At 34.0% G+C, this 24,980-nt stretch overlaps 1 protein-coding gene across 3 annotated transcripts in view; it reads right to left on the reverse strand.

Moving 5' to 3' along the window:
- The window catches only part of LOC128213407 (serine/threonine-protein kinase Sgk1-like), a 56,695-nt gene that overhangs the window by 19,261 nt on the left and 12,454 nt on the right, over positions 1 to 24,980 (reverse strand). For 2 of the 3 annotated variants that reach the window (XM_052919062.1, XM_052919063.1), the window contains 3 exons: positions 20,707 to 20,790; positions 13,256 to 13,401; positions 2,879 to 2,966 (listed from right to left, as the gene is read on the reverse strand). In XM_052919062.1, coding sequence (XP_052775022.1) covers positions 2,879 to 2,966; positions 13,256 to 13,401; positions 20,707 to 20,790 — 318 coding nt within the window. Of the gene's footprint in view, positions 1 to 2,878; positions 2,967 to 3,664; positions 4,090 to 13,255; positions 13,402 to 20,706; positions 20,791 to 24,980 lie in introns of those variants that run through there. The other variant, XM_052919064.1, reaches the window with a different exon arrangement.

Raw genomic sequence — 24,980 nt, forward strand, 5'->3', positions numbered from 1 at the left:
TCGTAATGTTTGTTATCTTTAATCTAATAGTTCTTAATGTTTTTGTCCCATAAGTCAGATGTACATATATGTCTCTTTTGCTGTTCAGATGTAAATCTTTTATTCATATGATATATATGATATTTGGTATGAAAATTATTGTTATCTTATGAGGAATTCAATTATATTCTTTATAATATAGAACTTTTAAATTATATGCAATATTTCATACATTTTATTTATTTCCTTTTACATCTGAAGGGTTTCATAATGGTTATTAATTCTTCAACAAACTGTTATTTCTTGTGTCTACATGTTTCCTTTAATTTTAGCACCTTCATTATTTTATGTTCTAGCTAATCTCTATGCAACAGGCTTAGCTAGACAAGTTTTGATAGCTAAGCCTGAGTGAGACTATGACAATCTTGTTATTTCTTAACCTTGTAAAACAACAACATGTTTCATATAAAAGCCTAAGAATCACTTTTATTAAGGACTTCAAATTGTATGGTGTTCCATTACATTACTTTATACTTTGTGCGTTACCAAAGTCAGGACATTGTGTTACAAATATTATTTTTGACTTTGTGTGTATTACCAAAGTTATAATAAAGGACATTGTGTTACAAATATATATATTTCTACAAACAGTTTAATAAGTGTGTTTAATAATTTGTGTTACAAATTTAAAATACTTAAACACTTGTGTTACAAGAATCATTGATGACACTGTATAAATTACTTCTATTGGTGTTCCATAGAACTGTATACATGTGATTATATTCTGGACGTTATTAAAACTTTAAAACATTCATTGTGAGTTGCGTCAGGATTTGAACCCACACATTCACGACATTATAATATCTTACACCAAAATCAGGCCAGGAAGTGGTGGAAAATGCAATCTCCTTTTACAAATTGTCAGGATGTAATTTTATATAGATAAAATATTTCATACAAATGCAACTTTGCCAGGAAATCATGGAAAATGCAATCTCCTTTTCCAAATTCTCATGCAGGATGGTTTGATGTTTTTTTTTTATTTAAATCATAATACCGAAATCATGCCAGAAAGTTGTGGACTTTTTCAGACTGTCAGGATATAGTCGTGCACACCAAAAATAACAAGATAATGAACTCTTGTTGTCCAGATATAAAAATTTAGTACAGAGTGTTACCACGTCCTGAAGTAGTTCTCAAATTTGACTTATATTCACGAAAATAAAACTTGGTGCATAAAATTAAAACTTGGTGCATAAAATGATAGACCTATGATATCATATTCAATTAAATTCACTTCCTGAACAATTCATAAGCTTTAAATACAAAAGCAAACATTGAAAGCCGACCATGGTACACAGGGGCTGATCCAGGATTCAATGTTAGAGGGGGCGTTACTTAGGGGGTATAACCTTTTGACTTGCGCCCATCCCTCAGAACCAAAAATTATTTGGTTTTAAAAGTTGGGAGGGGGTTTGGGGAAGTCCCCCAAGAAAATTTGACAGTTTCTAATCCAATATGGTGCAATTTGGGAGTATTTTATTACCTTTTTTCTCCTGTATATAATTAAAAAGTAAACTTGGACAAAAAAAAATTGGGGGAGGGGCGAAGGGTGCTCCCCCCCTTAGATCTCCTAGTGGTTAGTACATCTACCTTAGCTCAGGCTACCATGAATCGGACATTCAACAAGGCATCTTGTTTCATTCTGTTTATAATTGTATAATAAAAAATACATCCACAGATGCTATAAACCCCCATGTCATGGTGTGTAAGTACCATGGCATTAAGAGCCAACATTGATAACATTGCTCCTCGGAATGACCTCTGAGTGATGGCAAGGAAATACACCTGGACACTTTTATGATTACATATACTGGTTATTAATGATCAGAATATTCAACATAAGAAGCTGCAGCCTACATTTTTGTAAGGTTTTGAGCTAAAACATACATGCATGTCTTAATTTTAGCAATGACCAGTTAATCCGAAAAAATATACATGTTTTAGAATATTCACTCATCAAATATTATATATAGGACAACAAAAGTACAAAACAATTCAACAGGCATAACCTTGACAATAAAACGATAATTGAGTTATCGGACCCTATTGTATAATTACAGATCGATACATGATATCCAGACAGATATTGCCTTGGGTCCTAGTCCTAAAGTACACTTTCATGTTTTCAAATACTGACGATTTTGGTGAACATTTTGGGCATGATATATCAGGTAAATTAAATTACTGAAACAGCACTGGAATTTGTTGCTCAATTTTAACACAAGAGTTAAGCTAGTGAAACTCAAAGTTTAAAGTATTTAAAGAAATTATTTTTGTTTTAAATCTTAAAGGCGTTCCAAAAATAAGACACAAGATAACAGGTCAACTTTAGAAGTGATATCCTCCTTTTTCCCCCATTGAAGGATTCGTCGCATCTATAACTATTTTAAAACTTCAATTTAAGAATCATTCTGCAAAAGTGTACTTTTTTCAAAACAGAAATAGTGAATATGAAATTTGTAAAACTTAAGAATGATATTTGCTGTCATTATATAAAGCCCATAATTTCTTTATATAATTGATAGGATCATTCTACTATGGCTATAATTAGTTTCAATAATTTCTGGCTAGTACATAGTTTTGGCCACAGATAGACAAATGGACGACGTTAAATCTCTTTCCTTCTTGGCAGGGATAATAAAGAAATAACTATAATGTATATCTTAACATTTTACTCATATTACAGATGTACCATGCAAGAGAGAATGAGACAGGTCACTTTTGCAAAGTTAATTTTTAAATTAAATTGGTTGACAACAGTTAAAGGTAATTTCTTCCTGCCAAAATTGTCGTTTGGTTTGAGTGACAAGAACAGTTCTATGTCTCTTTGTCTTACCATTGTGTCGCTGGTTTCTGGTGACAGATCAGTGTCGTCAGGAGCATTTCTCGGATTATCTAACGACAGGAATGACTTTACCTCCGGACTGTAAAACACAAAAACGGAAATCTGATAAAATCAGGGAAACTCAGAAAATATTTCGCTAAATGCTTAACAGTTAACTAAAAGTATGAGAATATAAAAGACAAAATGATTAACATTTTGCATTTTATTTTGCATTCTATTTTTGTATTCAACAGCTTTTCTTGTTCCTTTTGTTTTAATAAATTTCAGTACGATAATTTATACCTGGCTGTGGTGTTCACATAGAAACAATGCAAAATCCTCTTTGTGATCATCATTTTTTATATTAGGGAATGAAATAAATTTTGCATCAAAAGAGTTGAACTTTTTTGTTCTAAAGGACATTCATTGACATATGAAAATGAACTGTGGACATGTACCAAAAGAATGTCACTTGCCATTAGATATTCCCTGTAAAGGTTATATGATACAGCACCTGAATGTATGCATACCTATTGCACTCCATATGTACCTACGTATTCGGAAACATAACTTTAAAAGCTACTACTCACCATTATACGTAGCTGTAAACTGTTTTAAATATTTTGAAATACTTGAAAAAAAAGGAAATCCATTCATGAACATAATTCTGCATTATATGATTTAGAAAATGGTTTTACTGATAACACGATTGACAACTGCACATTATGACATACAATATATTTTAAATGACAGATATCCTATAATTAAAGAATCTCTGACTAAAGTAAGGGTACTTACGCAATAATAAACTTTTTCATGAGTCGACCAAAAATGGTCTTATTTTCACCCATTCTCGGAAGCTTTTTCTTTGCACTACCTTCCTTCATTTGGTTAATAATTTTGAATATGAAAATAAATTCCAACTATACAAGTAAGCCTATAAAAAATTATTTCTATAAAATATCCATGTCATTTTTCACAATTAATTCTTCCATATTCACCCAAAAGACAAAAGCATTAAAAATCCTAATTGCAATAGATTTACATTGATCCGTTTCATGAGCTCTGCACTACAAGCTCTGCACTATGAGCTCTCTACTAGGCTGTCAACAACTGATGTAGGTATATTCTCATTCATTCATGACTGGTTACGCCTATCAAGTATTGGCCTAATGGTATAACTAACCACTAACCACTGTAATAGTATACTAGTGGAATGGTCCACAGTGTCACTGTACACTGCAGTTGTTTAACTTATAACCTTGTGAGCTGATACTTCACTCTTCTTTTAGCGGATGTTAAATATTTCATAATAATACCAAACCTGGCGGCCTATACTAGTAACCCTGTCAACATGTAATATAGATAGTAGCCAATCATCTAACTTTAAGAAGCCCTCAACCATAACTTTATCCCATTTTTATTTTATTTATTGTCAATATCTAGGTATATGTTTGTTTAAAGAATTCCTACAAACATTGGTTTTATTTGCAGTGCTTTAATATTAACCAATATTTTGTTTATGTCATATGCCGCCCTTTACCAGCAATAAGACTTAATGCTCTTAAATATTTTTTTTCTCTTGTTTAAGTAATGTTAGATATTTGTATCAAAAATCTTGATATGAGCACAACCTAACATTATGTGCAATAACATTTAAAAAACTATTTATTTATTAATTTATGAATATAAAAATGATATGCCGACCTAAATTCTGAAGGAATACATTGTTCACGATTATGCCTTCTTCCTGTTCACCAAAAACAGATATTCACAGGGTTAAGAATATGGGCTAATAAAAATAGGGCCATTCACACAGAAACTAAGTTCTTTGTGACAAAAATGAATGGTTTGATGCATTTTTTTTTAGTGGTCTAATTTACAAGTTACCAGCTAAATTGGCCAGCCACTGTCTATCACCGATTAAAATCAATAGTGGCTGACTGCTGATTAACTGAAAATAATGTACCCGGTATTTGAAAACTTGTGAATTACTGCATTCTTATTAGGCAAAATATAATGTTGACCACTAATACACAATAAAGTGGGCAGCTGTTCTATGGCTGAGTATCTATCCTAACTTAATAATACAACAAGAGCGCCAACTGTCACAAAATACGCTGGTCCTAATTCTAGGACAACAAGTTAGGTGAAAAGCAGTTGTTATTAGAGAGCGGACACTGTAAACACAGTTTTGGCCAATTGAAACATTATAACTCTGGATTGACTGAGGCAACATGGAATAGTTATCAAACTTGGCCAAGATATTCTGCCCATGCTCATTTTGACCAAATTTGGTGATGATTGGACGAAGGCTTCTTTAGTTATTGAGTTGACAACAAATAGGATGATGCCCGCCCACACATCCACCCTTACACCGCAAGTAGAAACTATAAAATGTCCTGTTTTAAAATGGGCGTATAAAGGAAAATAAATGCTACATGTCATCATAGAAATCTCCTCTTCATCCTTGCTTCAATGATGACCTCATAAACTTTCATAATTATTATGGTTGATATCATGTTTGGCAGTATTTTTCTATTTGACTTTTAAAAATTCATATTTATCGTCTTTTTACGTGCTGTTCGTATTGTACTTAACAACAACAAAAACACAATCTTAAATCTGGTAGAGTAAATAAGAATCCAAAACTTTTTAAAAGACAAAATATACCTACCAGTTACATGTGTTCATATTGCTTCAGTGTCTTTTACTTGTACATATTTCAGCGGTTGAAGCGAGAACATTTTGTTTGAAAGGGGCAGTCAGTAAACAAAAATGATTTCATTTGGAGGTCTTTGTGAAATTTCAATGTTTGCCTAGCTGTGTGTGTTATGCTTGAACGTTTGATTTCAATAAAGACCTTAAAATAAATAACATCCCATACTTAATGTCAAATTTCTGATCTGATTAGATTTGTGGATTTATGGAAGAATAAACAGAAAAAAACAACAACAGTTGTGAACATTATCAGTTGGTGATTATGTTCTATAATAGAAAATATAATCAGTGTGCCTCAGCCACTTTTCAGAGTTTAAGCATACAAATCAAGGCAATTACATTGTTGCTTCAATTAAATCAGAAATCTTTGTTATTAAATTGTACAAAGTATTTCTTTTGAGAATAAAAATTAATCCTAATTTAATTTCAAAGCATTTAGTGTTTGTTTAGGGGATACAGGATGTTATCTAGGTCTAACAAAAACAACGACTGTGTATAAGCCAGGGAAACCTGACCCTACTTACTAAATGCCGCTGATCAGTGATTATTTTTTCCATTTCTGATTTATTTAAAAAAGAAAAAAGAGTGACAAGACCAGAATTAGAACAAGGTACCACATATTCAACCTACAAATAGTGACTAGATTCATATGTTCTGCATCATACACCCATTCGGTCTCAAATTCCACTGAGTTTTGTGTATTTTTTGCTGGTGGCAAGACCAGTTAGCTACCCTGGTCCCCTATTATTGACATAAAGTTACCCTAAACAGACCATTGTTTATGTTAGGCCGTACAGAGTTTAAAAGATCATGACTCTTTAACCCACACACTGATTGTTTAACCCACTCCCTAAGGGCCCAAAATACAATAGAACATTAAAGTCACTGGGTAATTAATAAGATCGATAAATGAAGAAGACAATTTCCAATCAAGGTTATTTGGTGCAAAAAATCTTCTGAAATATATAAATCACAAATGATACTAAAAATCATGATGCATAAAGGGAGACAATCACAATTCACTGAACAAATGTAACAAGCCAGACTAACACAAAACCTTCCCTTACATATGAGACTGGCATTGTTCAGTTTAATATATTTGATCAAGTGTACAATTTATATGGTTAAACAGGGTCAACCCATGAAAACTAGTGAAAAATCACTGATTGAAAGGCAAGAAAAAACTACTACTCCAGCAGTAGTGTAAATGGGAACGGGACCAAATTTTACTATCAATTATCGGAGATAGAAGAATTGGTGATTAATTTATAATCATTTATTTGTATACAAGTTTGTGCAAACACTATCTGCATTTTGGATTCATTATTTCATAACTACCAATTGCTTGTCTATTTTGTTTCTTCATTTATCTAGCATGATTTTTTAAATTTATAACAAAGAAAAAGTAATTTTGGTAAGAAGTTTGATGGATATTTTTGTTTGAAAAGAAATAACATTATATATGTATCAGTTAGAAAATTGATTATGACAAAATCATTACCGATATTCACTGATGTTGATTTTTTTACCAATTTTCAATTATAATAGATCACCTGAACACCACTATCAGATGGACTTAATAAATGAACATCGATGACTTTCCACAAACTTCCTGCAACCTATTTACAAATATATAATACATATATATATGTATATATATATTGATATTCTCAAATATTTTTTATACTGCTTAGAGCTGATTGAAATATACTGATAAAAGCCTTTTATGCAAATAAAAAATACAAATAATAATAAATTTATGCATAAAAGCAAAACCTGTCATAAATGTGTGCCACGATGTCATTTTAGATTGATGAATAATGGTGTTTACATTTAATAATACCTAGAAAGTCTTAGTCACTTGAATTAATGTTGCAAGTTAGAATTGCATATTTGGCATAATTGTGAGTCATTTATTCTTAGTATACTTAAACGGGATATTTCTTAGAATTGTCTATCATTATGCATTTAGAATATACGGTAATCTAAGTATGTTATTCAAATCTATGATCAATATATATAAATCACAAGACATAGTTTAAGATCTTTAAGTAGGCAGTTCTATCACTTGAATAGGAAAATAAATTAAAACCTGCCAAAATATCAAGTCCTACCTTGACCAGCCTTTCTTGTCTAACTTATCCAGGTTTAAAATATTTAGCAACAAAACACATGGTGTAAAAGTCAGAGTAAGGTTTAAATGCTTAAGTAACTAATTAACAAAGTTATTAGTGTCGATTGCAATCGTAATCTATAATTCATGAAGTGTTTATGGTCATACCTTGTTCACTAGACTGACGGGTGTCTAAGTAATATCTACATTTTTTTTTACTTCTTTTAAGCTCTGCAGGTGTTCATTATGTATTTTCATGTGTTGCTTCTGCATTGCTTTTGATCCTAAACATTTGATCCTCAGCTTCATCATTGTACAATGTAATATTGATACAGCTCCTTAAAGTGTATAACTTATAACCAATCCTGATGCTGGATTCTTGCTAAAGCCTTGCTTCTACTGATGATGGATCCTTGCTTGCTCCTGATGATGGAGCCATGCTTGCTCCTGATGATGGAGCCATGCTTACTCATAATGATGGATCCATGTTTGCTCATGATGATCGATCCATGCTTGCTCATAATGATTGAGCCATACTTGCTCCTGATGATGGATCCTTGCTTAATCCTAATGATGGAGCCATTCTTGCTCCTGATGATGGATCCATGCTTGCTCTTGATGATGGATCCATGCTTGCTCCTGATGATGGATCCATGCTTAATCCTAATGATGGAGCCATTCTTGCTCCTGATGATGGATCCATGCTTAATCCTAATGATGGAGCCATTCTTGCTCCTGATGATGGATCCTTGCTTAATCCTAATGATGGAGCCATTCTTGCTCCTGATGATGGATCCATGCTTGCTCCTGATGATGGATCCATGCTTGCTCCTGATGATGGATCCTTGCTTAATCCTAATGATGGAGCCATTCTTGCTCCTGATGATCGATCCTTGCTTGCTCCTGATGATGGATCCATGCTTGCTCCTGATGATGGATCCATGCTTGCTCCTGATGATGGATCCATGCTTGCTCCTGATGATGGATCCATGCTTGCTCCTGATGATGGAGCCATACTTGCTCCTGATGATGGATCCATGCTTGCTCCTGATGATGGATCCATGCTTGCTCCTGATGATCGATCCTTGCTTACTCCTAATGATGGAGCCATTCTTGCTCCTGATGATGGATCCATGCTTGCTCCTGATGATGGAGCCATGCTTGCTCCTGATGATGGAGCCATGATTGCTCCTTATGATGGAGCCGTGATTGCTCCTGATGATGTAGCCATGATTGCTCCTGATGATGTAGCCATGATTGCTCCTGATGATTAATCCTTGCTCACACTGATGATGGAGCCATGCATGCTCCTGATGATGGATCCATGCTTGCTCCTGATGATTAAACATTGCATGTTCATGATGATGGATCCTTGCTTGCTCTTGATGAGGGAGTTATGCTTGCTCCTGATGATGGATCCATGCTTGCTCCTGATGATGGAGCCATGCTTACTCATAATGATCGATCCATGCTTGCTCATAATGATGGAGCCATACTTGCTCCTGATGATGGATCCATGCTTGCTCCTGATGATGGATCCATGCTTGCTCCTGATGATGGATCCATGCTTGCTCCTGATGATCGATCCTTGCTTGCTCCTGATGATGGATCCATGCTTGCTCCTGATGATGGAGCCATACTTGCTCCTGATGATGGATCCATGCTTGCTCCTAATGATGTAGCCATGATTGCTCCTGATGATGGATCCATGCTTGCTCCTGATGATGGAGCCATGCTTGCTCCTGATGATGGATCCATGCTTGCTCCTGATGATGGAGCCATGATTGCTCCTGATGATGTAGCCATGATTGCTCCTGATGATGTAGCCATGATTGCTCCTGATGATTAATCCTTGCTCACACTGATGATGGAGCCATGCATGCTCCTGATGATGGAGCCATGCATGCTCCTGATGATGGATCCATGCTTGCTCCTGATGATGAATCCTGGCTCACATTGATGATGAAGCCATGCATGCTCCTGATGATGGATCCATGCTTGCTCCTGATGATTAATCCTTGCTCACACTGATGATGGAGCCATGCATGCTCCTGATGATGTAGCCATGATTGCTCCTGATGATGGATCCATGCTTGCTCCTGATGATTAATCCTTGCTCACACTGATGATGAATCCTTGCTCACACTGATGATGGAGCCATGCATGCTCCTGATGATGGATCCATGCTTGCTCCTGATGATGAATCCTGGCTCACATTGATGATGAAGCCATGCATGCTCCTGATGATGGATCCATGCTTGCTCCTGATGATTAAACATTGCATGTTCATGATGATGGATCCTTGCTTGCTCTTGATGAGGGAGTTATGCTTGCTCCTGATGATGGATCCATGCTTGCTCCTAATGATGGATCCTTGCTTACTCCTAATGATGGATCCATGCATGCTCCTGATGATTGATCCTTGCTTGCTCCTGATGATAGATCATTCCTTGTTCCTGATGCTTGCTTAGAATGTGAAACAAGAGAACAGCAAGAGGAAGCTTATACTCATCCATTAATCTTTGAAGGTGATTTTGGCATGTCTCCACAACAATTATTTGAGCCAGAGTAATACAGCTTGCTACACAGAATCAAATTACCATCGGTAACATGTACTTTGTTAAATTTTAAAATCTTGAACAGTGCCTAAAAGATTTGGATGTCTCCACCATTGCAGCCTTCAACACCAGCGCTATAAAAATAACATTTTGTTTAAAAAAAAAATGAAAAATCCCAAACTTTTATGAAATACATTGGACATAATTTGCGAGTTATGTAAGGTTATTACAGTCACCCAACATAGCATTGGAAGTTTTATTATTTGGCCATTGTACATTGTGGTTATATCCTGAAAAACTGTCTTAAATTATTAACTTATGCCATTAGCATCATAAACATATTGCTGTATTACAATAAACAGCATTCAAAGCTTATTTACTCAAGGGCAATAACTCTACAATTATTTTAGTCATTTTTAAAAAGTGTTTGCATATACCTCCCAATGAAAATATCAAGGATATGATAGTACCACACCATATCAATGCTGAAATTTAAGCAAGTTTAGATATGTTTAAAGTCATTATATGAGCTATTCTGTTACCTGTTTCGTTGAATGTTCACACTACTTATATAATCTCTCTCATATACATATAACACTGGCTTGTAATGTAGTCACTTCTAAAAACAGACCAATATTTTTCTTTATAAAAGAAGTCTCAAGTTTCCCTCATGCTTTTTACAGTCATGGAGGGTGTTTACATAGGGTAAATAAAGCTGCCAGAATATACTCAAGTTATAGATTATAATGATAATGGTGCAAGGAATCCACCAGACCAATACAAGCATTTAAAACAATCCATTCATTGCTATATTAAGGTGCATGTAAACTTATTTAGTAAAATTCTGACAGCAATTGTGTCGTGCAATACAAACAAAAGAATAAAGTTTTCGTGCACAAAATAAATCAGGAAATAATTTGCTTTGATATATATATATGACATAAATATCTGTTTTCAACTATTAAAATGTAAATTATAGGTCTTTCAGATAAAATCAATTTAGTTGAAGAATGAATAGATAATTATCATTTAATAACATTAATAATATTGTTATATATAAACTGTCCCAAATTGAGTCAAGCTGTTAATTGACATGATGCTGATCTTACCTGATATTAATATTAATAACTGTTAAACCAATGGCGGACACACAGTGGTAACACACTTGACTGTCAATCAAGGGGTCACAGGTTCGATTCCCTGCAGCACCACTAAAAAATATTTATTGTTTTCCGGGAGATGTTAAATGGGGCTCCCATGTGACAGTGCTATACACTGGTGCACGTTAAAGAACCAGGGTAGCTCTATTCAGGGCTACATTCTGTCTGTGCGCTATGCTCCAAAAACCTAAATTGACTAACAAACTTATCGAAGCACTAGCCAAATGGGGCTTCCTGAGTGCAAGTTAAAATAAACTTACACACCACCACCAATGGCAACTCCGAACATGGTCCTTGATCACATGATAACCCTGGACATTGTGACAAATGTATGTGGACTTGGATTCAATATCTAATAGTTACAGCATCAAAACATGAGCTATTCAGATTATACAAATGTACTTTAGTGTGAGTGTATATTATTCCAGTCATCAAGGTTTGAGGGGGAAGGGGAGGGGGGCTTATGTAACTGTTTTGTACCATATTGTCAATAAATGTTCAATAAATAGTGTACAGTATAAGTGAATAGTGTTGTACTCTCACTGCATGTTTTAATGGTATGGTTACACCCATTTTACCTGTTTCCTGTCACGTATGGCAGTTATAAGTATGAATACTCTGATAAAGACAACTTAATATAATACGTCAATTTGGGAAAACATACATGTTGAATTATAAGTTGATGTATCACACTTGTTTTCTGCTACAAATTAGAATGTACCAGAATATAAGTGCTAAACATGTTTGTCAACTACATCACTCACTTTTATAATTTGTATTATGTTCTATATTTGTATGATTTTATATATACATATATATGCTTATATACGTGTATATTGTTTCATATGTCATCACATACAGTCTTTTTATTTCAATTTTAACAATATTCAGATGTAATCATTCAGAACATTACTTTAAATGCATATACCTATCTTTGTCTGGTCACCAATATCTTTCGTCTTGTGTGAACTTATATTTATGAAAAAACTGTTTGTTAACCAAACCTGAGGGCTAGAGTTCAGACAGCTGAACTTCTTTGTCTTTAAAACTCATCAAAACATCTAACAGTTCATCACACAACATTTAGAGTAATATACTAGCCCCCAAAAAGAAATAACCCCTGCAATAGACTTTCTTAAGAATTATCACAAGCTATGAGGCGGTATCAAATTTACTTTTATGTCCCAAAAAGTTGAGGTTAACATCCTGTTATCATTGGAATTCTTGATGTTATTTTAGACAAATTTTGTTTTAAGCACAGGTTTTTTTCATGCTACTTTATATGGAAATTAATTTTCACCTCCTATCTTAAATATCCACAACCCAATCTATACATTTAAAAACAATACAGACATGGAATGCCAGCATATTCTATGGGCTTGTTTACTTTACTGCACTGATTTGTTGCATGAATTGTTAAAGCGTTGGTTGATAATCCATTTTATCCCCAGATAGAATGTACAATACTTGGGTCATAAATTGTGATTATCATGACTGCAGTAGCTTTGATATGCTGACTGGTCACTATTTATAGTCATTACATCATGACGGTCATAAAAACCTACACTTGATATAAATTCAAAATTGCTGACAAAATGAGTTTCTATATCGTGAAATTTGTAATAATGTATTTTTTTTTTACTTCATGCCTTGATTACATATTTACCTTTCAAGTATATAACTTTTTGATTAATAATATGATGCATATTAACATGACCAGGGAGGCCAGAATTCGGTTTCGAGGTGTTGAGTTGGACTAGACTGGAGCCTAATGAGCGAAGGATAGACTAAGAAACTAGGGTTATGTGTGACTCCATACACAGTTGGTTGTACTTACTGCTGTGAGAGTCCTGGATGCAGAATCAGTTTCTTTATAAACTCATCAAGGCCTTCTCGGCGCTGCTGTATGAACTCAGGGTCAAGGTTGCCGAATATCTTCTTGCCTGGCAGTCGCAGGTTTGCCTCTGGATACAGACGCTTGACCTGCATGGTGAATACAGTGACGTTAGTGATGGAGGGAATATATACCATGCTTCATGCTCCTGTGGTATTGGGACATATTTCATTCCCTTATGACTTGTATTTAGCACAAGCTAAATAATTATCATACTTTGACATTGGCATTAATAACATTGCATACAACATCAGAACACCCTAAGTGTATTTTTTGGTTAACATGTAAGACATTCTTGTCACAGATTATTAACACATATATTCAGATGGACATATCTATCACAAACAGCTAGTCATTGTTTTTCCAACAAAAACATTCTCAAATTGCTGACCCTGACCTCAAAAGTAATGTTGCAGAGGAAATATATGCAAAAGTCATAAAGAATAAACAGACAAAACATCCACCTTATGACAAAGAGAGCTATTTATATCCTATGAAATATTCATCAGCTTTTGAATGATTGTATGTCGTTGTTTTATTCAGATCTGTAATGCGAATATCCCACCAGTTCTCTTCCGATCGTTTATGCCAATCTCATCAAATGTAATTGCGAGAGAGAGCTGAATAGGAAAATATTTACTGTATGTTTTCCATATTTTTAGAACTGAACACATTGCGTCCTTATAAAACAACCTGGAACGTACTCTAAACAAAGTAACTTGTGACTTAAATATAGCACTCTGCAAATAAGTTATCAAGAACAAATTACTTAACATATTATAGAGAACATTCCTAAGAGCAGTTGATAAGCAGTACAGGAGGATCACATACAGAATCTAGAACTTAGAATTTTGTTGACAATCAATTCTCCACCCTGAAGCAAGAGTTAATCCATGGGGGAAAGTCTGAGGTTAAATCTGGCCAAGCATGTAAGATATGTCCATGGTAGATTCCCCCCTTTGGGTCTGCCAAAGGTCTGCTAGCCTGGAATGAACTGATGTCTGAAGCAAGCGTGCTGTCCCCACCCCTGGGCACTACAATGATGAGTGCATAATGACAATGACACAATCTGACCACTGAATCTAGCATATTTCAAAAACACTGAGAGAAACAGGAGACATATACCTACTGGGAATGTAGAAACTAAAAATACCAGCTATAGTGGTCAACACTGGGAGAAAGCTATTACCATAAAACTGACATCTAAATTTACTGAGCAATTTCCAGTCCAACTTCCAATACTTAAGTCTGACTGTATTGTGGATAGTTCTATAAGGTACTTTAGCACCAAGCTGCTATTAAAGCAGCAGTCTATGATGTGTGGGATGTTAATGATTTTTTTGGACCCAAGGAGGCAGTAAGTCGACAATATGAGCCCATGTAAGGAGAAACCTCCCTGAACTAATCAAATATTATATTAAAACTTATATCACACCTAAATCATTTTTTATATAGCAAATCAAACTGTCATAATTCGATTGATTCTAAGCTACCTTTAGCTATCTTTAGGTACATTTGACTTCAGTTAACGCTTTATCAATCTTCTTATGAGAGCTGTAAGATAAATTGAATCACGCTCAAGTTCTGATTAAGATGTCAACAGGGTATGGTCCTTATGGAGATCAAACCCGCTACCTCTTGGGTAGGACATATGTTACTAAGCACCCACACTATTGTTTAATTTTTATTTATATGTATCAGCACCCCCAAAACTGTTAATTTTAAACAATGTATCACATAAAATTTATTTTGATCTTATTAAAAGTTTGCACGGACTAAAATACTACAGTACGAGTGACACAATTACTTCATTGACACTTACAAAGCACCATGTAAGAATGACAAGAGTTACCTTGTCACTTGATCAGAATCTTGATGACATGACAAGCAACAATGTAATAAAACAATCTGATGGAAGTGTTTACAATGGGAAAACATAGGAGCTTGACGTCATTGGGCCAGCATGGAAATATTGCTTGAGGGTTTATGGCACATTTTCTGTCAGTCTGCAGAGGTCTTGATTACCTACAAATGACACCATAATATAAGTTGCAATTACCCATACTTACATGAAATATTTTGAGACAATAAAGGTAAACTACAAGTCAAAATAAGACTTACATTCACAATAAATTTACAACTGACAATGTATGAACTTGCTTAACTAGAAATAATTGTCAAAATTTGTCAAACGGAAATGAAATGAAAGGTAACATCCGTTGAAAACACTCACTGTCAGTTGAATTTGTGCACTGGAAATAATAATAATGACAAAGAAAAGCTCTGATTTACAAAATATTTTGAGATGCATTTAAGAATAAGACTATAACAAGAGCCTTGAAGATCAAACACCCATGCTCATCTTTACTTAAATGTGTTTTTTCTCTTAGTCAAACAGTCCTTGAAAATCAGACTAGGCATTCAAGATTTGATTTCACTCTTAAGCTGGGGACATAATTTCATTTAATAATAATCAACATTTTCCTAAGAACCATGTATGATGAAGCATTCAAACTAATTCAACATGAGATCTACTGATTGCAAAATAAACTTAACAAAACAATTCATACAGTTCAGGAAAGCAGTTAACATTGCAAATGAGGTCACGTTATACCATCAAACTAGAACAGTCTCTCCTACCAATCTAAACTGGTTTGAAATTGAGCTTGGAAGTGACCGCAACAGTCTGGCTGGTGCAGTTACCTGTCTGTTGTTGGTTGTAAATCATACAAGTGTCACACCCAAATGCCTTACATTTCATTTTTAGCACAGTCTTGCAGTACAAATTTAGCAGTTTTGTCACATGATAACTTTACATTCAACTGTAAATTGATTCGTTCAGAGGGCAATGGAGAATTTCGGTTGGAGTAAACATTACCATTATTAATAGGTTCAAAATATCCATGTTCTAATTCCATTTTATAAATGTAGTATCACAATTTGATGCTTACTGACACATGTCTATTTTCCTCAGCTGACTAAAGGGTAAAAGTACCAGAGTTATAGGCCTTAACACAGGAAAAATAGCTTTAAAAACAGTGTAAGACGTTTTGTTTATGTAATATCTATCTATGAAAACAATTTTGAAAATTTAAAAAAAGATTAAAGATTAAACACAACTGTCAGCACTGATGTGCTATGACGTAATTAAAACAGCTTTGTCAGGTACTCCATTACATCCTTACTTCCTTGTGTATCGCAGCAAAATATTGTTTAAGAGAGGAAGAAGGACATGGAGACCTTAACGTCAGGTAGTTCTTTAAGTCCCAGTGCCACTTAGCATTAAATAATATTAACTATAATTGAGTCTTATATAATGTCTGATAAATTCCTGATGTCCACAAGTTCCTAACTGAATCACTGACTCACTATATGCTAATGAGGTAGATAAGTGGGCGGGGCATAGGGCTTTGCAAACAGTACCTGAGCAGTTGCAGTTTAAGACTGGAGAAAAAACAAGAGAAATACTGTACATTTTCAAATGAAATTTCACATAAAGAAAATTAAGTTCCTGCTTCTAAAATAAAAATAATGCAAGTATTTTCCAATGAAAAATTATCAATATTGCAGATCTATAAGACTGGTACACTCTCAGTTTTTGTAAAATGCACTTTTCTGTGTATACCAAGTGTTGCAAATCATTTTAGTGTTAAAACTAAGATACTAAAATCTCGAAAACCTTCAGGAAATGTTGATATTTGCTCAATTAGCGTTTTTAAAGAACACAATTTTCATATTAGGTTCAACAGCTTTGTTGTTGCGTGATTGGTTGATTGACATTATCACGTGATGTTATCAATGTATGCTGAAGATGTCAAAATATCAACAAGATGCATGTAAGTTCAAAAGATGCAAGTTCAACAAGATGCATGTAAGTCCTCCTGGTCTAGTGGTACAGGTGTTCTTTTTCTAATTTATTCTTGACTTTACCTGCATGGATTCGCACCCCCCTAAAATAAACTATTTTTTTAAACTCTAATTGTATTTTTTTATTGAAATTTCGATATCATAAGAATGAAATAATGATAAAATATGTGTTTTCTGATGCATTACCAGGAACATAACTATCGCCATTTTTACGAAAAAAAATAATTTCGTCACTGTCAGAAAACATGGTGGCCAATCGCGGCAGACGATTTTGACATTTTTTCTATGCGTCCTGTAATCCTAAACATAGATTAAAAAAAAAAATCTTGGATACTTCACAGATTTTTTGCCAGCATATTATACCCCCTATCGTCTTATACCCAGTCATTTACGGTAATTATTCTGGGGGTTAAAAAAGGTCAAAAAGGTTAAGAGAAGGCCTCTCAATATACATACAAAAAATAAGTTTACATCACTTACACATAATTGGACTTTTAGTATTAACAAATTATTAGGGTCATAGGTTCAAGCTCAACCACATTTAATAATGCCATTTTTTTCAACACCAATGACTAAAATATTTCGTTTAAAGTAAATAATCCATCAGTAATTGTGTAGTATTCACAGACTGTTTATGGTGTTCACCAACAATCTAAAAACAAATCTGTAGAAATATCAAAGGTTGGTGTATTGGGGTATATTTTTTATTTACAATGAATAAAACTACAAAATAACTTTAATTATACATATATACATATTATGAAAGCTAATTTCTTAATAACAAAGTAATGCTCTACAAAATTCCACAGCAAATACAATTATTTCCAAACAGTTCAATTTTATAGCTTTCATATGCCTCATCTGGTTCTGCCATAATTTCCGAAAATCTTTTTCAATTTATAAGACACTTATCAAAATTGAGTTAAACTCATAAGGTGTCTTGAAAAAAATAAATAAGTAAATTAGTTTTTTGTTCCTTTTTACATTGAAATAAAACATGAAATGAAACTCCTACTTATGTTTCTTACCAACTTTCTTGATCTTTTGGAATACAATTTCCAACCCAAAACAGCTTAAGTCCAGTCAAAAAATATAGAAGCACAAGATCAACCAAAATAATACACGAATGGTGTGACTAGAATAGTTATACAGCAATCAGGTCTATAATTTACAACAAGAACGATATTTGGTGGTTTATGAATGAAGCATTTATTAGTGAAACTGTCAGATCCACTTCCCTTAGGCCTTTTTTACACTCTCATCTGAAAGCCAATCCAAATGAGGTATTAACACCATGTGACCCTAATGCGTCATGCATGTTAGGGTCATGGAGGTCATGTTTGACAAAAACATCACTCAAAAATTCAAAAACAATAATCAGGTCATGAATTGATAATAGACAACTGTATAATTACATAATAACTTACACACATCATGATTTAGTTAAACCACAAAATGGCCCGCAACACTTGGGCATGCTACCTGTAATATACAATTTAGCCGGAAACTTCATTACCTACATTTACATAATAAAACAAAGCTAGTAAAAACAGGTGTTTAAGTACGAAAGGATAAATGGGAATAAATTCTATACATAACCATGTCAAATTGTTGGCTGTACAACATCATGAAACTGTTAAAACTTAAACTGCTACATATGAAAGTTATGCATTTCCGTTTTACCTTTTATTGCAAAAATAAACAACTAAAATTCTTAGAATCACTTGTGTTGGGTAATTTTTCTAGTACAGGGGCGGTATTCATAAAACTTCTTTAGTCATTTCTTAACTTAAGTCAATTCCGATTGGTGATTAACATCGATCTTCGGTTATTTCCGCCAGCTCTGCTGATAATTATTTTGTAACACCGACATGTCGCATGTAATATGTTTGTAGTTTGTCTTTATTGTATTTTCTCTAATTATCGAAGTATTAATCAGAACCTAATATGAATCTGATTAAATTAATGTTAACATTAAAGTATCTTTTTTCAATAAGGTCGACAGCAATAATATTTTTTGGAAATTCTTTTATTTTTTATTTCATATGACTAAAGAGATAATAAAATTAGGAATGTGACTTAAGTTAGGAAATGACTTAAGAAGTTTAATGAATACCGCCCCAGGTCATTATGAACTTTACCTTTAACCTACTGACCCCAAAATGAATAGGGTCATCTACTGACCAAACCAATGCACAAACCAATACCTCTACAACAAATCATTCAAAAGTTGTTGATAGGAAACAGAAGGGTGACACAGAGGAGAACAGTAGACAAAGTGATCTGTTAATGTCAAAGTTTGCTGTAACAACACAAAAATAATAAAACAGTTAAATGAAAAACTTCAGTGAGTGAATTTTCTTAGGAAAAACGTGACACCTTTTTTATTGTTTAAAGCAATTTGGTATGAATTGAATTTTCACAAAATGTTCTTGTATTGTTGTCATATACATGAAACGCTAAAATGACTCATATAACGATAACAAGAGCTGTCATTTAATTCCATGAATTATGCAATTACTTATATGTCTACATTCAGGAAGTGCTAACATAAACTTTAAGCATACACCAGACCCCTTCATGGTTGTCAGTGTTTGGGAGTGATGAAGAAAGCGGTAGGGACGTGGGTCTTGTATGTGACGCATAGTCTTTACTGAACACATGAGCCAAGTAATTTTAAAATCCCTCACTGCAACAGGAAGTTACAGCCCAGACAGACCAACTATACTCTATTTATGTGCATATATATATATATGCAGTATTCCATTATGATTTAACTCTTGGTGTGACCTTTCCTGCAAATGTCAAGCATCTGCATGACATCGCTTTCTCAACCTTGAAGGAATGTTTCACATAACGTTTCATAAAAGCTGAAATGTCCCACATGGTTGCAGCACTGAAGCAGACTTGCTGTCTTGTCAAAAACATTTCAACTATTTATTATGTTTAATATATGTCATTATTTGCAATATCTGCATACACCTTCAGAATTGTTGAACCATCCCACACAGCTTTGTCAACTGGCATGTGTGAGTAACATCTTCAAACACCTAATGCCTTTGTGGAGTTGGTGTGGGCATAAGACGTAACTGCAGGTTGAATATATTTGTACACTGTTTCAAAATACAATCAAAAATTATTTAATCTTTATAAATGAGATAATTACACGAGGGTTAGAAGTGAGACATGCGGGTGTTTTATTTACTGCAAAAGCCAGTGACACAGCAATGGTGACTGTATTTGGCATTTGTTGTTGGTGTTACACGAAATTGTTGCTTTAGCACTTCATTTAAATAACAAAGCAGCATTTTGACCTTACCACTGATGTGCCAGAATAAATCATATATCTCAGTATCTCATAACAAAAAATAGGTCTAAAAATTCATCCAATATGGGTATTACATGGTATAATTTTAGAAGCAGTATTCAAAAGAACCTTTGATGATCGGACAACTTCTATATATTGTGAAAGCTGATTCTGCAAAGCAATGGAATATTGAAAATAAAATAAAGCATGAATTTCTTACCTTTTCAAACAGGACATGGAACTCATTGTATCGTCGGAAGATGAACCAAGACTTTGCTCCGTTGTTCACCACCACCTTATACACCTGAAGAGAAACACCACCACGAAATAATTTCCATATACGACTTCTAGTGCGAACTGTCCCATGGAATTTTAACTCCTTTTCCTCATGTTTCGTGATATGTTCGATTTCAGCACACACCGGTTTCATTTTGTTTGAGTTAGGTGTTATAAATCCGTGGTGAACATATTTGATATATTACTTTTATCTTTATCTATAAAATACTTTTATTTTTGCCATATTTCTCCTGTCCGCATAATTTATTCATTTGTCCCACAGCTTGATAAAGATGGCAGTCTAAGGACTTCATAAAAATGTCACAAGGATATTATATGACTTCCATCACCCTCCTGTCCTCTATATAAAACAAAAATAAATTATAAAAAACTTCACATACAATCAAAATAACAGCCACAAGGCATGATATAAATGCTCATCCTAAAATCTTCTTCCACTTGCATAATTTGTCATTGATACCGGTTCCAGAATACAAAATTCATTATTCCACCAGTGGGCAAAATTTCACATAATCAGACAAATAAACTTCATGATATATTTGAATAAGATCAAACTAATTTATTAACTTAAGCTGACTCCGACAACTCTGTGGAATTTGCCGTAAATTACATTTATTCAATATTGGCTCTCTGATGCAGGTCCCTCTGGATCGTGAATTAAGTCATCAAAGTGTTTACATTATTGCCTTTCACAGAAACCGGTGTATCACAGAACATCAAATATCACCACGATACAACCCAAATCACACTTCGACAAAGTAAATTCAAGTTCTTCCTATCACAAATCAGACTAAAAGATAATTCTTTCTAGAGCTGTTCACTGCCTTTATAATGAAAGACTCTTCCTTACTACTGGCAATTCAACACAAACTTGTACACAATATTTTGACTTTAATGATCTGAACAATTCAATAAATCACCTTTTTTTCCCATAACAACTTTGCACTTGCATGTTTGATTTTACACAACCTTGTATCCTGTACCACAAATGGTCGACAATCAAATTTCCTACATCAAATTTCCTGCCTCGTCATAATGATTTTCTTCAACCTCTACCAGAATGGCTTTGCTTACTTTACCAATTTTGCAGCCAAACAACTAAGCCTAAGCTATTCAAAAGCAAACTAATCCCAGAACTATTTCTAATCATAGTCCTGATAACATTTCAGATTTACAAGGGAAATTGGTTGGTCTTTCTGTAAACATAACCTTCCATAGAGATGTTTGTTTTTAAGTTACTAAGAAGTTTTAAAGATTTATTAAAACTTAAATGAAATTAGTTTTTAAACATGCATGAAAGTCAACCTTGGTAAATGAAGAGGGTCACTGTGAAAGCACGTTGGCCAAGTTGACCGACTTACTACCATTGCTTTGAATGTGAAAACAAGTCTTGTAAAGATTTTTTTTATCATTAAGCCAAGTTCCATGGGCATAAAATGTGGAGGTTGTCTTGGGATCATTATCTTGGGATTAGATTTTTACCCTACATGGCCCATGATTATTATTACCGTACTGGACTTGATTTAATTTTATGAAGATAAGCATTCTGACCAAGTTTCATGACAGTTGAACAATCATCATCCATAATCTACTTGTTGTAGAGGCTCACATTCTGACCAAGTTTCATGAAGATTGGAAAGTAAATGCGACTGCGAGAGAGTAACAAGCCAAATGTGGAAGAGACCAATGAACAATGATTGCTCAGGTGAGTTAATAGATTTTTTTTAAAATTTAATTCTTCTTAAATGCATGATTAAACCATTACTTTTTTGCTTGTAATTTTCAAACCTAAAAAATCAAATTTATAACAATATCTTTAACATGTATCTGAGTTCCCCCATCCCTAAAAAAGAATGACCTAAAAATAGATGTTTTTAGCACAGTTTTGGACAAAAACATTAGCTGCTAGTTTCTTTTGCTCATGAGATTAAAATAACTTGCAACAGGAAACTGGGAATAATGAAGTATTCAAGCTACCGAAATAGCTCTTATCTACGTAACAGTAACTGTTCCATTTTTGGAAGTCATTAAGTAAGGTATTTGTACCTTCTGATGGTAGAATCATGAAAGGTTTTACACAAAAAAATGGTTTCTTTACACCTTAAAAACCAGTAGTTATCCATTAGGGTAGTCCAACAGTTCACTTCAATCAGTTAAATTGTACAGGGTGATACAGACAAGAGAATCGACCATCCTTTTACTGGGAGACACATTCATCATGAAAGGCCCTGTCCCATTGGGTTTTCTTCTAAAATTATCAAGAAAGGTTTTCATTCATAAAAGCAAACAGATCTCATGTCAAGTTGATTGTCTCTGCAGAATGGGCAAGTCACAGGGCATGAAATAGGTTCCAAAACCTACGGAGTGTAAGATTCCTGAAGACTGGATGAATTGATTCTAAACTAGTTTTTGTTGTCTATCCTTCATTTTGCTAGATCTGTAGATGCTGAGTTGGTATTTGAAATAGAATGGCTTTGTCAATATAAACTACCCCTTCAAAGACTTATCAAATATTTGTGCACATTGGTATTCATAAAAAAAAATTAAGATAGTAAATGAACCTTCCAGCAAGACAATAGTTTTACAGACAGTTATTATATGTCAGTACTCCAAAGTCCCATTTGACTTATTCAAAATGGGTGTTAGTCTATGCCTGGAGTCATAGCCTGTGACCTTCAAAGGCAGATAACAGTATCTATGCCGCAGAGACATATATACATAGGACATGATTATCCTTGCAAGCTGCTCCCCACTTCGAAAATTTCTCTGAGCTCACCATGATCCCAGTGAAACAATTTCACCAAGTCCCTAAGTCCTTTACGAGTTTAAAAATCCATACGATGCTACCAATGATGTCTGTATGGACTCCTAAGCAATTTTGTAAAATTTGAACTGAAAGCCTGAAACTGCAAGTCAGAGAGAGCAATAGAAAAGTGCAATAGTAGATACCCTGCTCTTGCATGATATCATGAGGTGTCTGGAATAAACATGATGAATATAAGCTTTTTCATTAAGTTTTGCAAGAATTATAAATGAAATGATGCTACAAATTACCATAGATTTCCTGCCTAAGGGCTGGCTGATTGAATTGGATACCATGATTAATATTTTAAGAATTTTAAATTCATATTCATATTCATTATGTTTGTGCTCGGGAAAAGCAAATCTTAAATGGCCAAGAAGCACTAAATGTCCTCATACAATCCTTATAAATAGAATTAAATTTAGTATCAAGGGACATAACTCAACACAAATTTTGGCGGAGTGAAGGAACTTGCTGCATAAAATACACATTGCCAGTTGTAAACAAGTGTCATGTGAATATCTCCCAATGATTTCCAAGATCACTGATGTTTTTCCACATAGACAATAGCAGGGTCATGACAACATCATGACATTTTTTCTAAAAGAACAAAAACAGCAAGCAAAAACAATACTGAAGTTTTTTTTATACCAGATGAACACTGAGACTGATCTACACAAGCAGAGGACTGTATTTTTCCATTCAAGTTCTATCTATCTGAAGACCTATTGCATGAATCAGGGCAAGAAATCTCAATACAATTTCTCTCATTCTCTGTTGATATATTTTTTATTTCTCCCCAAAATTGACCCACAAATCAAGGCAGGGGAAATTGGTTACAGTGATTCATTGCTTTCTTGATCAACAACTGATCACCGGTTGTGTGAAGGAGCATTTTGTCTTGTCCTGGAGATTGAAAACAATAGCTCATATGTGATAAAACTGATGGATGAAAGGACCACAGACTCCGTTCACACATTATTCAATGCCAGGAAGTTTGAATACTGGAGCCACGTGTCCAGACAGTGATTGCATGGTTGCTTCAACAGCAACAAGCAAATTTGTTGAATTTGTATCCGCCGCCACATTTGGCAAAGTAGATGGCATAAAAATCACATGTTGGTGAAAATTTTAACAATAACATGCAATAAGGCTGTGATGGACTAAGAGGAATGAGTTTGTTTGCAACTGTTTGAAATAATACAATATTGTGTTTAGTGTAACATTTACGTTTGACCTAGTGATATTTTTTTTACCCAACATAACCCAGTTTCAAACTAATGAAATATTTAATCAAGGCAAACATTCTGATTAAGTTTTATGAATATTGGATTAGAAATATTGCAAAAATGTAGCCTCTAGAATATTCTCAAGGTTTTTCAAAGTTTGACCTA

This window comes from Mya arenaria, chromosome 13, assembly GCF_026914265.1.
Source record: "Mya arenaria isolate MELC-2E11 chromosome 13, ASM2691426v1".
In the NCBI taxonomy this organism is placed as follows: Eukaryota; Metazoa; Mollusca; class Bivalvia; order Myida; family Myidae; genus Mya; species Mya arenaria.